Source organism: Rhinatrema bivittatum, chromosome 2 (assembly GCF_901001135.1).
Source record: "Rhinatrema bivittatum chromosome 2, aRhiBiv1.1, whole genome shotgun sequence".
NCBI classification, from domain to species: domain Eukaryota; kingdom Metazoa; phylum Chordata; class Amphibia; order Gymnophiona; family Rhinatrematidae; genus Rhinatrema; species Rhinatrema bivittatum.
In genome coordinates, this window is record NC_042616.1 from 458,025,126 (window position 1) to 458,039,955 (window position 14,830).

Here is a 14,830-nt window from a genome sequence, read left to right on the forward strand (position 1 = left end):
TCCTGTCACCCACCTGTTCATCTCCTCGTTCTGCCCTGCCTATTCTTCCTTCCTTCCCTTCAGACAGATACTCAGTATTGACCTTGGCCTGACTTCTGGATCCTCTTGACTGCTGCCTGCCACTGACTTCAGCCTGATATAGGATCCGCCTGCCCTATGTCATCTCTGACCCAGCAACCTCAACTGATATTTCCATAAGCAGAGGCCCCCACCTAAGAGCTGTCTGCCCCGTCACTCAAAGGCTCAAACTGAGGGAAATGTGGGCTGGTAAAGGTGAAGCTCCAGTTGGGCCTCTGCCTCATCCTGGTCCTCCTGCTGACAATGGGGACCTGCAGCACTCCTTCCTGCAGGTTGCGCCAGCTCCACCTCAGCCCCCAAGAGTCCATGAACTCAGCATATAGCAAGATGGAAAAACCCCAGCTCTTTTCTCAAAATTTTTCAGCTGCTAAGATTAGGAACATTTTAATAAAGGAGAAGCTAACCATGCTCAAGAGCAACACATGCAGGAAATACTTTTCAAGTTGGCTGTTTTTATAGTTCCTGTGAATAAACATCCTCTTCTAGCCTGCATCACTCCAGTTTCCCTTGCTGCTCTCTCCTTTGTTTGCAACTTCCTGTCTTTCTCCTTTTCATTTCTTCTCTTCCTTTTCTCCTGCTTTATTTTTCAGTGCTGTGTACAGCTGCTTTGGTATTTGAGTTCTCTTTTCACATACCTTGTAATCTGTGTGTGTTTTATTCTTTACAGAAAAAATAAGCTTGGAAGAAATATTGGAAGGGAGCACAAATGTACATGAAATTTTCTATAAACTTTTCTCAGGTCATTTTTCAGGTACTGAAGACATGTTGTCCAGCACTGAGCACTCAAATATACTTGCATGACTTGAGGCACCTATATTCAGAGTATGGGTACCTAAAACATTTCTTTGAATTTGGATGACTCACGTTAAGGGCACATATAGTTTAGGCTAGGTATAGGAATGCCTTGACTTTAGACACTCTGTGCTGAGCATCTAAGTTCAGTCCCCTGCCTTGCCTTCTGTGGCCCCGGAAGGCTCATCTGCATACCTTTACCCAGCAGCCCCTGGGAAAGGACTCCAGAGGTTACCATGAACTATCTAAGTTTCAGGCTCCACAGCACCAGCTTCCAGAGGCCCTGCACACCTTGCAGCAGAAGAGGACCAGAAGTGCGTGCTGCACCTCTAAAGTTCCTTCTTATAAATGTACTACAGATTTTGTATAGAAAAATTTAATTCAAAAATAGTCAATAAGATTGGTAACTAGATAGATATAACTAGTTTAATTGTAGAGTTGAGGGTCATTTTCAGATAACCTAAAGTACTTTGTCAATTTATTTTATATTTAACTTTACATCCTTACTCCCTTAGAAATTTTAACTCTAACAAATCAAGAAAATTAAGATGCAGAAAGCAGTCTAGCAGAGAGGTGCTTTGCAGTCTTTGCACCAAGTGCCACGTGTATGATTATTTCCTGGCTGGTGAGAGGTTGTATATGTGCACTAGGTGCAAAGAGCTCCTGGCTGTCAGAACGAGTCTGAACCCTGGAGGCTAAAGTGGAAGACCTGGAGGAGCTAAGGGAGACTAGACATATAAAGGAGACCTTCAGGGACATAACAGAAGTCCCATCTCCAATCTGGCAGCCCCTGGAAGGAGAGCATCGCCTTGAGGCAGGAAGCAATCCTGTAGCTAGGACCTGCACTCAAGATGTAATATCTTCTCGTACCAAGGATATGTCTCCAGCGGCACATGCCCAGGAGGGAAGGACTAGGATGGCTCTTGTAGCTTATTTATTAGGAAAGTTGATAGCTGGGTGGCTGGTGGACGTGAGGATCATTTTAGTAACTTGCCTGCCTGGTGCGGAGGTGGCAGACCTTACACGTCAGATAGGATTTTAGATAGTGCTGGGGAGGAACTGGCTATCTTGATATATGTAGGTACCAGTGACATTGGAAAGTGTAGGAGGGAGGTTCTGGAAGCCAAATTTAGGTTTTTAGGTAGAAAGTTGAAATCGAGAACCTCCAGGGTAGCATCCCCAGACATGCTTCCCATTGCACATGCAGGATCCCAGAGACAGGCAAAGTTCCAGAGTCTCAATGCATGGATGAGACAATGGTACAGGGAAGAGGGTTTTGGGTTTGTTAGGAACATCATTTTGGAGAAGTGGGATGCCTTTTCTGAAAGGATGGGCTCTACCTTGGGAGGGAGAAAAAAAGGGGGGGGGGGGGGGGAATGGATAAACTGCGTAGCTTGCTGGGCAGACTGGATGGGCCGTTGGTCTTCTTCTGCCGTCACTTCTATGTTTCTATGGAACCAGGCTGCTGGCATTAACCTTTTAAAAAGGCGAGAAAACAGCTTTTAAAGTAGATGAGAAGGAAAGCAGACAGTCGCTCTGAAGATTTGAAATGATGCATCTTTGAAAGATACTAAGAGAACGGGAAATTAGGGCATTCCTGTAGAGAGGTGGCAATAAATGCTAAAATGGATCCAGGTGCCTTTAAGTAAAGAGCTGACAGAGCAGAAAGATTCCAAATTACCCCTGTCAACTGATAAGCAGGTTGCTAATACAAACTAGAAATCTTTGCTAGAAGTCTAAAAAATAAGATGGGAGAGTTAGAATGCATAGCACTGAATGAAGAAGTAGGTATAATTGGCATCTGAGAGCTGGTGGAATGGGACACTGTGATATCGAAATAGGATGGATAAAATTGATGAAGCGGTGGCACTATATATTAGAGGGAATTGAGTTGAGTCAAACAGGATAAAGGTTCTGCTGGAAACAAAATGCAATGTTGAATCTTTATGAATAGAAATTCCAGGTGAAAATAATGAAATAACAGGGGGGGTTACCATCTATATGGCTAGAATGAACTAGCAGACAATGAAATGCTAAAAAATATTAATGAAGCTAACAAAATCAGCAGCACAATAATGGGTGATTTCACTTACCCCAGTATTGACTGGGTGAATGTCATATCAGGACATTCTAGAATAGTAAAGTTCCTAGATTTAAAAAAAGGCTGGTTCAAGAATGAACACAAGGGGAAACTATTTGTGACCTAGTCCTTAATGAAACCCAGGATTTGGTGTGAGGTAAGGGTTGTATCACTTTTGCCAGGTGTTTCCAACATGATCAAGTTTGACTTAATTGGAGGGAAGACACTAAAGAAATCTACTGTGACAGCATTTAACTTTCAAAAAGGTGACTGATAAAATGAGGAAAATAGTCAGGAAAAAAACCCGAAAGAAGCAACTGCAAAGGTTAAGAGTTTAGATCAGGCACGAATGTTTAAAAATACTATCTTGGAAGCTCAGGCCAAATATATTCCATGTATTGGAAAAATTGGAAGGAAGGCTAAACTACCAGCATGGTTAAAAGGTGAGGTGAGAGGCTATAAATAGCTAAAAATATCTTTCAAGAAATGGAAAAGATCTGAATGAAGAAAATGGGGAAACAGCATAAGCACTGGCAAGTTAGTTGTAAAGCATTGATAAGGAATGCAAAAAGAATTTGAAAAGAAGCTTGCTTTATGAGCAAAAACTGAGACTTTTACAGGTACATTAGAAGTAAAAAGCCTGCAAGAGTCAGTTGGACCAAGGGGTAAAAAGGGCACTTAGGGATGACAGTCATAGCAGAGAGTAAATGAATTCTTTCCTAGTGTGTAGCCAAATGGACTCGGGACCGATGGGCTGTTCTCCCCTGCCAGCAGATGGAGACTGTCAGGTTTCAAAACTGACATCACCTTAGATACACCCCTGCAGTGGCATCGGCCCTTTAGTATTTCAGTCTCCAGCAGATGTAGACATGCTTTCCCTATGGGGATCGTTGTACCTTTTGGAAGAAGAAATTCTACATTTCAATTGGAGAAAAGATTGAGCCCTGCTATCTGGTGATACCTAAAGGTCCCTCCCCGAGTTAAGAATTCCTGAGGTGATTTCAGCAATCCCTCAAAGGTGTGCCTTGGTCCAGTTCCTTGGCCAGTGTGGTGTGCCTTGGCCAGTTCCCGGCATGGACTTTGCTGCTCAAGCAGCTGAAAGGCAATGGATGCAGGAAGCCAAGCGAGGCGGTGACGGCCAAAACCCTCTCTCCCTGCAGCCGGAGACAGTCTCTGAACTCAGCTGATAAGCGTTTAGCTCAGGTAAGTTTAAAAAAAAAAAAGGAAGATTTATCTTCAGAGAAAAGGAGTTTTCAGTAAGACTTCCTCTGGTCTATTTACTTGGCATGCAGTACCAATGTCGTTCCCGATCCTGTTGGGGCATAGGAAACTGGGCTTATGAGTGGGTTAAGGGCCCCCCCCCCCCAGGTGGGCTAGGCCCTGTTTTAAACTTGGTTGGCACACCGCATGGTAGGCTGTGGCGGTGCCATCTTGCATGCATCTTTGTGCATCACATATTGCCCTCCATAGGATGGCTGTATGCACAGTATGTTGGCTCTGCGCACGTGCCACATGCATAACATCGTGCGCGTACTTAAAACGCATAACAAAGTAAGCACAGGATACAGGAAAAACATGGGGCACAGGCTGTGCGTTCTCCTCCCTGCGCCCCGCCTAGGCGCTCAAAATGTGCGCGCATAAATTTTTAAACACGAGCCGATTTGAACACAGTTACCACCACCAATGGCGTTGGCAGCCAAGAAACATAAGTGCCTTGCTCTCTGCGTTGCTGGTCATATTATGGCTCCTCAATCTGACCTGGATTCCAACTTAACATAAGAACATAAGATATGCCATACTGGGTCAGACCAAGGTTCCATCAAGCCCAGTATCCTGTTTCCAACAGTGGCCAATCCAAGTCACAAGTACCTGACAGTACCCAAACATTAAATAAATCTTGCTACTATTGCTTATTAATTAATAGCAGTTTATGGATTTTTCCTCTAGGAACTTATCAAAACCTTTTGTAAACCCAGCTATACTAACTGCTGTAACCATATCTTCTGGCAATGAATTCCAGAGCTTAACTATGCGCTGAGTGAGAGAATATTGTTCGATTTGTTTTAAATGAGCTACTTGCTAACGTCATGTAGTGGCCCCCCAATCCTATTATCTGAGAGATTAAATAATCAATTTATATTAACTTGTTCAAGCCCTTTCATGATTTTGTAGACCTCTATTATATTCCCCACTCAGTCGTCTCTTCTGTAAACTGAACAGCCCTAACTTCCTTAGCCTTTCCTCATAGGGCAGCTGTTCCATGCCTCTTATTTTGGTTGCCCTTCTCTGCACTAACTCCAGTGCAACTATCTTTTTTTTAGATGCAGCGACCAGAACTGCACACAGTATTCAAGCTGTGGTCTCCCAATGGAGGTGAGCAAGGAGGAGAGGGAAATGAAAGACAAGAGAAAGTGGGGGAGAGAAGAAAGCATTAGTGAAGGGCGGCAGGGAATGAAGCATTTTAGAAAAGTGAGAGAGAAGAGGCTGGTGACGTCACGGGCTGTGATGGCTGCTTGAACAGGGAGCTCCTGAGTACCCACAACTAATACCTGTGAGAATCACCTCCCATCCTCATTACACTGCACAGTTGGAGAACTCTGTGACAGTCCTCAGTGCAAACCTATATGGCTTCCAAGAGAAAAGGCACCGATCTCAGCCAATATTCTTATTTTAAAAGCGGGGCGGACCCGGAGGGCCTACTGGAGCGGGAAGAACCAAGATGGCAGGCAAACAGAACAGTGATGCTGTAACAAACGCCGACTCGATCCTTCAGCCGACAAGTGCCCACCAGGGACGAATTCTGCCAGTGTTTCACTGACCTCCGAAAAGACGTAAAAGCAAACAAACACGAAATGATGGAAAAACTGTCAAATCCACGAGGAAATGGCCAAGATAGGCCGCAGAGTAGACGACTGCGATACAAGATTGGATGCCCAAGCGGACAAAATAGACAAACTGCAATCCCAATGCGATAAACAGGCTAATACAGAAATCAATGTTTCTTAAGCTGGAAGACTTAGAAAACTGGAACCATAGATGTAACCTACGACTCCAGGGCGGGCCCCGAGACGGAGATGTATGACTGCCATGCTGTGGTCCCGGCCCTCTGTACCTTTTTCCTGACGCAATCCGGGGAGAGAGAGAATGCTGACAATAATACGCAGATTCCAGTACAGCTGGAATTTGTGTGGTGATCTGAAGGTAGTTGCAATTCTACTGGGTCTGCAGCTTGGTTACACCAAGTATTATTGCTTCCTTTGTGAGTGGGACAGTCAAGCAAGAGAGTCTCATTACATCAGAAAAGACTGGCGCCTCCGCAAGAAGTTGGTTCCAGGGCAGAAGAACGTTGCGCACGACCCATTGGTGGATCCAAGTAAGAGATTTCTTCCACCTTTGCACGTCAAACTTGGGCTGATGAAAAACTTTAAGGCAGTGAACAAGCAAAGTAAAGCCTTTGATTATTTGCGGCAAATGTTTCCATGCATAAGTGGCGCCAAGATTAAAGGTGTTTTCGTTGGCCCACAAATCCGAGCTGTGATAAAGGACAGCCACTTTGGTCTTCTGCAAGGTACAGAAACATGTTGCATGGACAGCCTTCAAGAATGTCATTTGTAACTTTCTAGGCAACTATAAGGCAGCAGACTGTCGAACAGGTTGAAAATCTGCTTCAGGCATACAAATTGAAGTGCAACATGTCATTGAAGATACATTTTCTTCATTCCCACTTGGACTTCTTCCCAGACAACCTTGGCGCTGTGAGTGACAAACATGGTGAAAGGTTTCATCAAGACATTGACAAAATGGAGAAACTGTATCAAGGCAAGTGGAACCCCTCCATGCTGGGTGATTGTCGGACAGCGATTACAAACGAAAATCTGCGGCAAAACATTTTTAGTTTTGTTTTCTTTTTTTTTTTTAATTTACAATTTTTTATTGCTGTAAGCATGAACACTACAAAAAGTAAACAGAGAATACAGCAGTAATCAATACAAAGTAACAATTACCCCACCCTCCCACCCCCCGGTCATGCTACTCTAAAAGGAAATAAATTGTGAAGAAATAAATAATAAAAATGTTAAATATGAAGGTTGCATTATATGAATGTAAGCAATAAAAACAAAGCAATATAACCACCATCCAACCCTGCCATAAGGTTATGGAAGGGGTGGTAACGATAAATGTCTCCATAAGATGTAGGGATTCCAGATGTGATAGAATTTAGGTAATCGATGGTATTTAAATGCAGTGAGTCGATATAGCGTACATGTCCTGTCTAGACGAGCCATTTAGTTTTGTTTTCTGGTGCCAACATTGCCATTAAAGCTTATGCTGCTACAGACACAACAATGCTTAATGTATATTGCACTTTTCTGGCAAACTGTACATGATACAGAAATAATAAATGCACATTTGTGTTCAGCTTGTTAAAATCTACTTGTTTCAACGAAGGTGTTCCCATAAATTTGTTTAGCAGTGTTACGGGTAAGCTGTCATCCAGTCCCTAGATCAGGGCATCTATAATCTTATTGGGGTTCACGGTTTGTTTGGTTGAGTACAGTTATGGTTATCTGTTAATCATTTTTTAATCAAGTTTTTTCAATAGTATATCCACAGTGGCTTTTGAAGAGAATACTAAAGGGCTGAGGTCACTGCAGGGGTGTATCTAGGGTTATGTCAGATTTGAAACCTGACTCTGTCTCCATCTGCTGGCAGAGGAGCACAACCCATTGGTCCTGAGTCCATCTGGCTACACTAAGGAAAGCAAAATTATCAGGTAAGTAATTTCTCCATTTGCTTCAGTTCTTACTAAGGAAGATATGAGATACCCATGCTAGAAATGATTTTCAAATATAATTCAGAGGAACTGAAATATTAGTGAACCTGAAAGATGTCCTAGGATAAATTGACAAACTAAAGAGTAGCAAATCACCTGGACCAGAGTGCTGAAAGAACTGAAAAATGAAAATTTGGACCTGCTATTGGAAATTTGTAAACTAATAGCATTAAAAAAAAAAAATCTTATGGTGCTCCAATTTTTAAAAAGCGATCAAGGAGTGATCCAGGAAACCACAGACCAGTGAGTCTGACATCTATGCCAGGCAAAATGGTGGAAACTATCATAAAGAACAAAATTGCTGAACGTACAAATAGACAGTTTAATGGGACAAAGCCAACATGGATTTAGTCAGGGAAGTCTTGCCTCACCAATCTGCTACATTTTTTTTTAAGTCATAAACATGTGGATAAAGATGAGCCATTTGATATGATGTATCTTGATTTCCAGAAAACATTTGAGTTTCCCATGAGACAATTTAGGACAAGTCATGGGACAGGAGGCAGTGTCCTATTGTGGATTACAAACTAGCTAAGATAGAAAAATAAAAAGGGTAGGGCTAAATGGTAAACTTTCCCATTGGAGAATGGTGAATAATGGAGTGCCCCAAGGATCTGTTCTGGGACCACTGCATTTTAATATACTTTATAAATGATCTGGAAATGGGAACAACAAATGAGGTGATCAGATTTGCTGATGAGACAATTATTCAAATCACTAGAGGACTGTGAGAAATTGCAAGAGGGAGGACCTTGCAAAACTGGGAGACTGGACATACAAATTGAAAATGAAATTTAATGTGGACAAGTGCAAAGTGATGCACTTAGGGAAGAGTATGCCAAATTATAGCTACAAAATGCAAGGTTCCACATTAGGATTCATCACTTGGGGGGGGAAAAGGATCTAGGTATCATCATTGATACGCTGAAAATTTCTGCTCTGTGTGCAACAGAAGCCAAGAAAGCAAATAGAATGCTGGGGATTATTAGGAAAGGAATTGGCAGTTCTTTTGTCTGTCATCTGTACCACTCCTTCCTCCATTCAGTTCTCTTCCATGGAAACATGTATTGTCTTTTGTGTTCTTTTCCTTTGCCAGCTATTCCACAGTGGTGTCATCACTGTCACATGTGGATGCCAGCTTCTTCCTGGGAAAAGTGTGCTTTCTTGCTACAGGAGGTAAGTGAACAGGCAGCGACACTGAAGAGCATACCCAAACATTGCTTCCAGACTGCCTTTCTGCTCTGTGGGGCCATGGGTGACAAGTGTTTGAAATCCCTATGTGTTCTAGCACTGTGGGAGTGACTTGAGTTGAGACTTCTAAACTTTGGATGGATTTCCAAGTCCTCGATCTCAAACACATGTCTATTTTTTGTCCACTTTCTCTGTTTTAATGCTCCTCTCTTCTACTGCTCCTTCATACTCCATCCTCTCCCCCCCCCCCACCCCCCCCCCCCCCCCCCCCCACACCCACATAATTCATTCCTGCATGCACACATTTGCATCTGCTCCTTCCTCCCAATTTTCCTTGGTGTTCGACCAGGATAACCTCACCATTTTCTTACTGCTCAGGTGATGAAATGAAACATGCTATTGTTGAGATGTCCACAGTTAAGAAGCTGGCAGACTCCTACCTCAGCATCCTGCTGTTTTCTAAACTAAATGTAAGGACATATTTAAATATTTTGTGAAAAATGTCTGATCGTCAGCACTAGAAACTGAGCCCCTTTCAATACTATCACTTGTGACTTTATTTCTGCCAGATTCTTTGTAGCTTTTTGGTTTTTCCCATCTAGAAGAGTGAGCATCAGTGTGTTGCTTTGGTGGCCTGCTCCAGCAGTGAAAAGCCTTTCAGCTCCAGCTGATTGTTATAGACCCAGCCATTGGTGGCAGTCATTACCATATAACAGCTGTTTGGTGCTCCTCCAGCTCCAACTGAATAGGTCAGATCAGTTACCCTAGTTCACTGGTTCCTGACTGTTTGAGTACCCCCTCACCCTTTTATGGTTTTCAGTGCATGGTTATCTGCAATGAATATGTATGATTGTGTGTGTTTTTTTTGTAGAATCTACCTGTAACCTATTGAAGGAAATCAGGAGCTTTGCTCATAAACATTCATTTTTAGGTACACTGTAAACAACCCTTGTTTATCCATTTACTTGCAATTTTAAATTTTGTTGTATACTTTTTTCTTTTTGCAGTCTGAAGGAGATTGCTGCCATACTGCACAGCGTCTTCTCCAGCTGTTACGCGTCTGTGCTGGGCATGTGCCAGGGGTTTCTGCTCTGTATCTGGGTTCCATGATGAGATGGACAGGCCACATTTCCGAGGTTGTATAGTGACTTATCAAATCATTCTCCCTAGAGCTCTAGGAGTGAGATTAATTTGGTTCTGGTTTCCTTACCAAATGTATAGATCAAAGGACACTACTTTTTAAAAAATTTTTTTTTGTTTACCTGCACATTGTTTGTCAAATGAACAAAGTGATCCTTCTAAAGATTTTTGCCAGAGATGCAGAGCGTGAAGTCAGTTTTTTGAAAACTGGAAGTTATGTAGAAGAACCAGGAAATGTTTCTTTTACTAGTCAGAATGTGTAATTCTATAGGTTGTACTGTTACTGCAGATAAACAATGAAAGGTTTCTGCTCTGAGTAGGAATGGATGAACATCAAGAATTTGAGTGATTTGCTTCGTGATCCGGTGGGATTTCAACTTTATTGGCATCATGATTTCACTGGACTATACTACCAGCTCCTTTTCAGAAACACTCCATAATACCATTTCTCTGATTTCTACGCAACAAAAAATAAAATCTTCAGCTGAATGTGGTGCTCGGAGGATAGGCTACTGTAGACTGTCCATATTCAGGTTATCTGGAAGAAACTGAGCTAGTTCAGATTTTGTCCCATTGTGTTTGGCACATTGTAAATATGATTTCCCCTTTAAAGAAATGAAAGGGCTACAAATACATTGAGGTGAGCTGAAAACTAGGGCTGCTCCTCTTCATGAGCTAAAACAACCTGGGTAACCCTTGTTTAAACTATTTTTTGAGTAGATTTGCTGCTGAAGATGAGGTCATGCAAGTTAAACCTGCACTAAATCAAACAAAATAATTAAAAACAAAAATACACCCTAGCTATGCTGGAAGCGTAAAACAACTTTTTGTTGAGGTTTCTTGCAAGATCATGTCTTAATAGCCCATTGGTTAGAATCCTATTTGTTTTTACACACTGTTGCTGTGTAGTAAGTGCAAGTTAAGATGCTCACACTGCAATCTCTTCTATTCTGATGACTTCTGATAATGTGTGAATAACTATTTGATGTCAGGTGAGGAAATAAAGCACCTTGTGTTTTACAAAAAGTAAGTGAGATGCCTGTTTGTTCCTGCTTTAGAAATCTTGGCATTTTGTTGCTATGGTTTTAGTGACCACAAACGTAGCATAAATGAGATTTCTAGTAGTCTTGGAGTTCGTGAATATTTATATCTGTAGCCTAAATTTTTTTCGATTGGCACAGTCTGCATACTGTATTAGCAAATGCTAAATGCATTGACTCAATCAGATTGTATGAATGTATTTATTTAATGTTGATGGCAGTCCTCAATGTACAAAGCAAATACTAATCTTAGCCTTTACAAATAAACTTTTCTTCCCTTTGTCTTAAACTGTCCTTTTTTTCCCATTTCAAATTGGAGTACTATTAAGTCATCTATAACCAATGAATTTCTGTATTTGCTGTTAACTGTATGATTTATGAAATTTTATCATGCAGTTTACCCAGGTTTTCAATTTTATCTTTACAGTTTTATTTCTTAAGAATAAAATCGCATGTGTTTAACTCATTATACTGGCTCTTTTATCCAGTCTCCTAATACTGTTCAAATCCCTTTTTCCTTAAAGCAGTTCACTTTAGTCACATGTAGGTGATGTTGTCCAGTGCTGACCACAGAACATTCTTCCAGAGCACTGTAGGAAGGAAAATATGAAGGGCCTTTTTTCAGCATGCACAGCAATTCCTTTGATATGCAGTGTGCTTGAGTTCATTTCCTGCTGCCAGTTGGTTTTCACTGCAATTTTTGCTGTTTTGGCTCATTTGATATTTCTAGCATGCCTTAATTTTATTTTCTGTTTTACTCTAAATTTTTTGTTGACTTCAGTGTACAATTTTTTTTGGTCATCACTTTTTTGTTCAAGCCTTCTGATAAGCCTTTTGTGCATGGCCCTCTTGTTCATTTTTCTGTCTTTTTTTTTCAGTGCCAGGCAAAATGGTAGAAGCTGTTCTTAAAAACAAAAGTACTGGCCAAATAGACATGGCTTAATGGGGAAGTCAATATGGCTTTAGCATGAGGAAGTCTTGTATTGGCAATCTTTTAGAATGTTTTGAAGGTGTAAATAAACATGTTGATATAGTATATTTGGGCTTTCAGAGGGCAATTGACAAGTCCCTCATAAGAGACTCCTCAGGAAACTACAAATCATGGGATAGGAGGCAGTGTCCTATTGAGAACTGATAACTGGTTAAAAAGCCAGAAACAAGAGGGTAGGACTAAATGATCAGTTTTCCAAATGGTTTGGTGTTTGGACGTGTGATGTTTGACATATTCATAACTGATCTGGAAAAGAGTGGTGAGTGAGGTGATCAAATTTGCAGATGACACAATTCAAATTTGTTAAAACAGCAGTGGATTGTGAGGAACTGCAGAAGAACCTTGTGAAATTAGGAGACTGTGAAAAAATGCAAAGTGAGGCACATAGAGAAAAATCGAAACAAGTACACAATGCTGGGTTCTGTATTGGGAGTCACTACTTAGGAAAAGGACATTGGAGTCCTTGTGGACAAAAGATGAATCCTCTGCTCAGTGTGCTGCAGTGATCAAAAAAGAGAATAAAAGGAATGATCCAAAAAGAAATGGAAAATATTGTATTTCTCTGGAGCCATGGTGTGACTGCACCTTGAGCACTATGTGCAGTTCTGGACACACACATTTCAGGAAAGACATAGCAAAACTAGAAAAGGTGCAGAAGACAGCAACAAAAATCAGAGGATGAAACATCTCTCCTATGATAGGCTATGCAGGATAGATCTCTTCATCTTGGAAAAGAGATGGCAGAGATGGGACATGAAGTTTTTATAAAATCATGAATAGGGTGGAATGGGTAAATGAAGGACAGTTATTTATATTTTCAAATACTAAAACCAGGGGACATTCAATGAAACTAATCACCACAAATTGAAAACATATAGTGCGTCGAATGAAAAAGTAAGTTTACTATCAAATTGTGGAATCTAGTGGTTTAAGAGGTTTGGACAAGTTCCTAGAAGAAAGGTCCATAACATTAACCAGGTAGATTAATGAAAGCTATTGCTATCTCTGGGAGTGGGAAATAAATACATCTACTCTGAGATCTGTCAAGTGCTTGTGACCTAGATTGGCCACTGTCAGACAGGATGCTGGGCTCAATGCACCTTGACCTAACCCAGCATGGCAATTATATTATCTTATTCATTTGGTTTTGTATTGTCTGCTTTTTCTGACAATAGCAGAGAAGGCAGCCAGTGGCTTCAAGTTTTGGCTGGACAGCAAACAGATGTCAATCACTGCATCACAAGACCACTTACAAATATTTGGGTGAGGATAATGTTGCCCTTTGCAGCAGCAGTTTGTGTATGTTACCAAGTGCTATCAAGATCTGCAAGATGAGACTGATGCTTCTTGAAAACTGAAGAAGGCCAGACATTTTGATTTGAATCCAAAATCCATGGAGCCACACTGACCACTGGAAGCAGGTAATTGCTGTGAATGGCATTTGAGCTCTGGTGCCAGTCTGATAGGCCCAAAGATAGATCAAGATATGTTGCTTTTAGCTCATGCTGCGTGAGCATGGAACAGAGGAGAAATGGTGCCAAGAGCTCAAAGTCACAGTCCAGCTCTCCTTTGCATAATTCTAATAGGGACCTTCTAAAGTGTGCTATTTGACCTGGAAGCAACTATATGTGGAGGGAAGCTCTGCCTTCTGTTTTACATGCTGCTTTGTTAGTCTCTGAAAGTCCAACTTCAAACTTTTGGCTCCCCTCAGGATGGCTGAAGGGAGGCTGTCCTGTTTAGATTGACGTCTTGGTACAGAAATCTTTTTGAGGAAGAACTCAGAAGGCAAATAAGTGGATAGATAGCATTGAATAGTTCAGTTCTACCTACTGTCTAGTGATCTGCCTACTGAAGCATATTTGTATTGAAGTCTATTGTTGAACACCAAGGGTTGAACTTGTAGTTATGCACAGAGTTGAAGCTGGATGGCCTATGAGAAGGAAACCTTTTTAGACCATTGGCAATACTTAACTTTAAGGCCCAAAAAGTCAGTTTTCATTGTGCAAAGGTGGTTCATTCATGGTTTTATATACTTAGATGGTACTTTGTAAGTGACTTTGAGTATTTTATTTGGGGGTGGGGGGCCCCAGCCCATTATGGATCAGAGGAGCTATTTTCTGACTAGTACAGAGTACTTCAGATACTTGCCAGTACCACCTCAAAACAAGCCTTCACCTCTAGGAGGCATGAGTCCATTCAGGAAACACTTTCTTCCTGCAAAGAAGTTATCAGGATTTATCTACTGTAATGTCTTATATCCAAGTTGCACTAAAATAGCAGTTAAGTGCATCCAGTTGATTCAAAACATTGTGAGAATGGGAGAAAGATTGCATCATCTCACCCCCTCTTTTAATGGAGCATTCATTGGCTCCCTGTTTTGAGTGAAATTGAAAGTTTTTGCTTTCATTTTAAATAACTAGATGGGACCAGACAAACAAACAGATTTATTACCATATTGTCTTTCCTGTACTTTGTTCTCCTCAACTTGAATTGCTCATCATCCTTCCACCAACTATTGGACTAGAATCTACATGCAAATGCTTTTTCTGTCAAGTAGGGTGAATTAGCCATTACAGGACGGTGATGTCATCCAGTGGCACTGAAAGGACTTGTCTCTCTCCCATCTACTAGAGCTTTTACTCTATTGGGCATGTGTAAGTTCCCCACACAAGCATTGGCTTGTG

General features: G+C 41.4%; 1 protein-coding gene across 2 annotated transcripts in view; it reads left to right on the top strand.

The window, feature by feature from the left end:
• Positions 1–11,444, top strand: part of LOC115084964 (centromere protein M-like) — a 53,913-nt gene extending 42,469 nt beyond the window's left edge. For both annotated transcript variants that reach the window (XM_029590435.1, XM_029590434.1), the window contains exons 4-7: positions 8,881–8,960; positions 9,354–9,445; positions 9,983–10,111; positions 10,436–11,444. In XM_029590435.1, coding sequence (XP_029446295.1) covers positions 8,881–8,960; positions 9,354–9,445; positions 9,983–10,111; positions 10,436–10,555 — 421 coding nt within the window. In that variant the 3' untranslated portion in view covers positions 10,556–11,444. The remainder of the gene's footprint in view (positions 1–8,880; positions 8,961–9,353; positions 9,446–9,982; positions 10,112–10,435) is intronic.
• Positions 11,445–14,830: the final 3,386 nt, after the last annotated feature.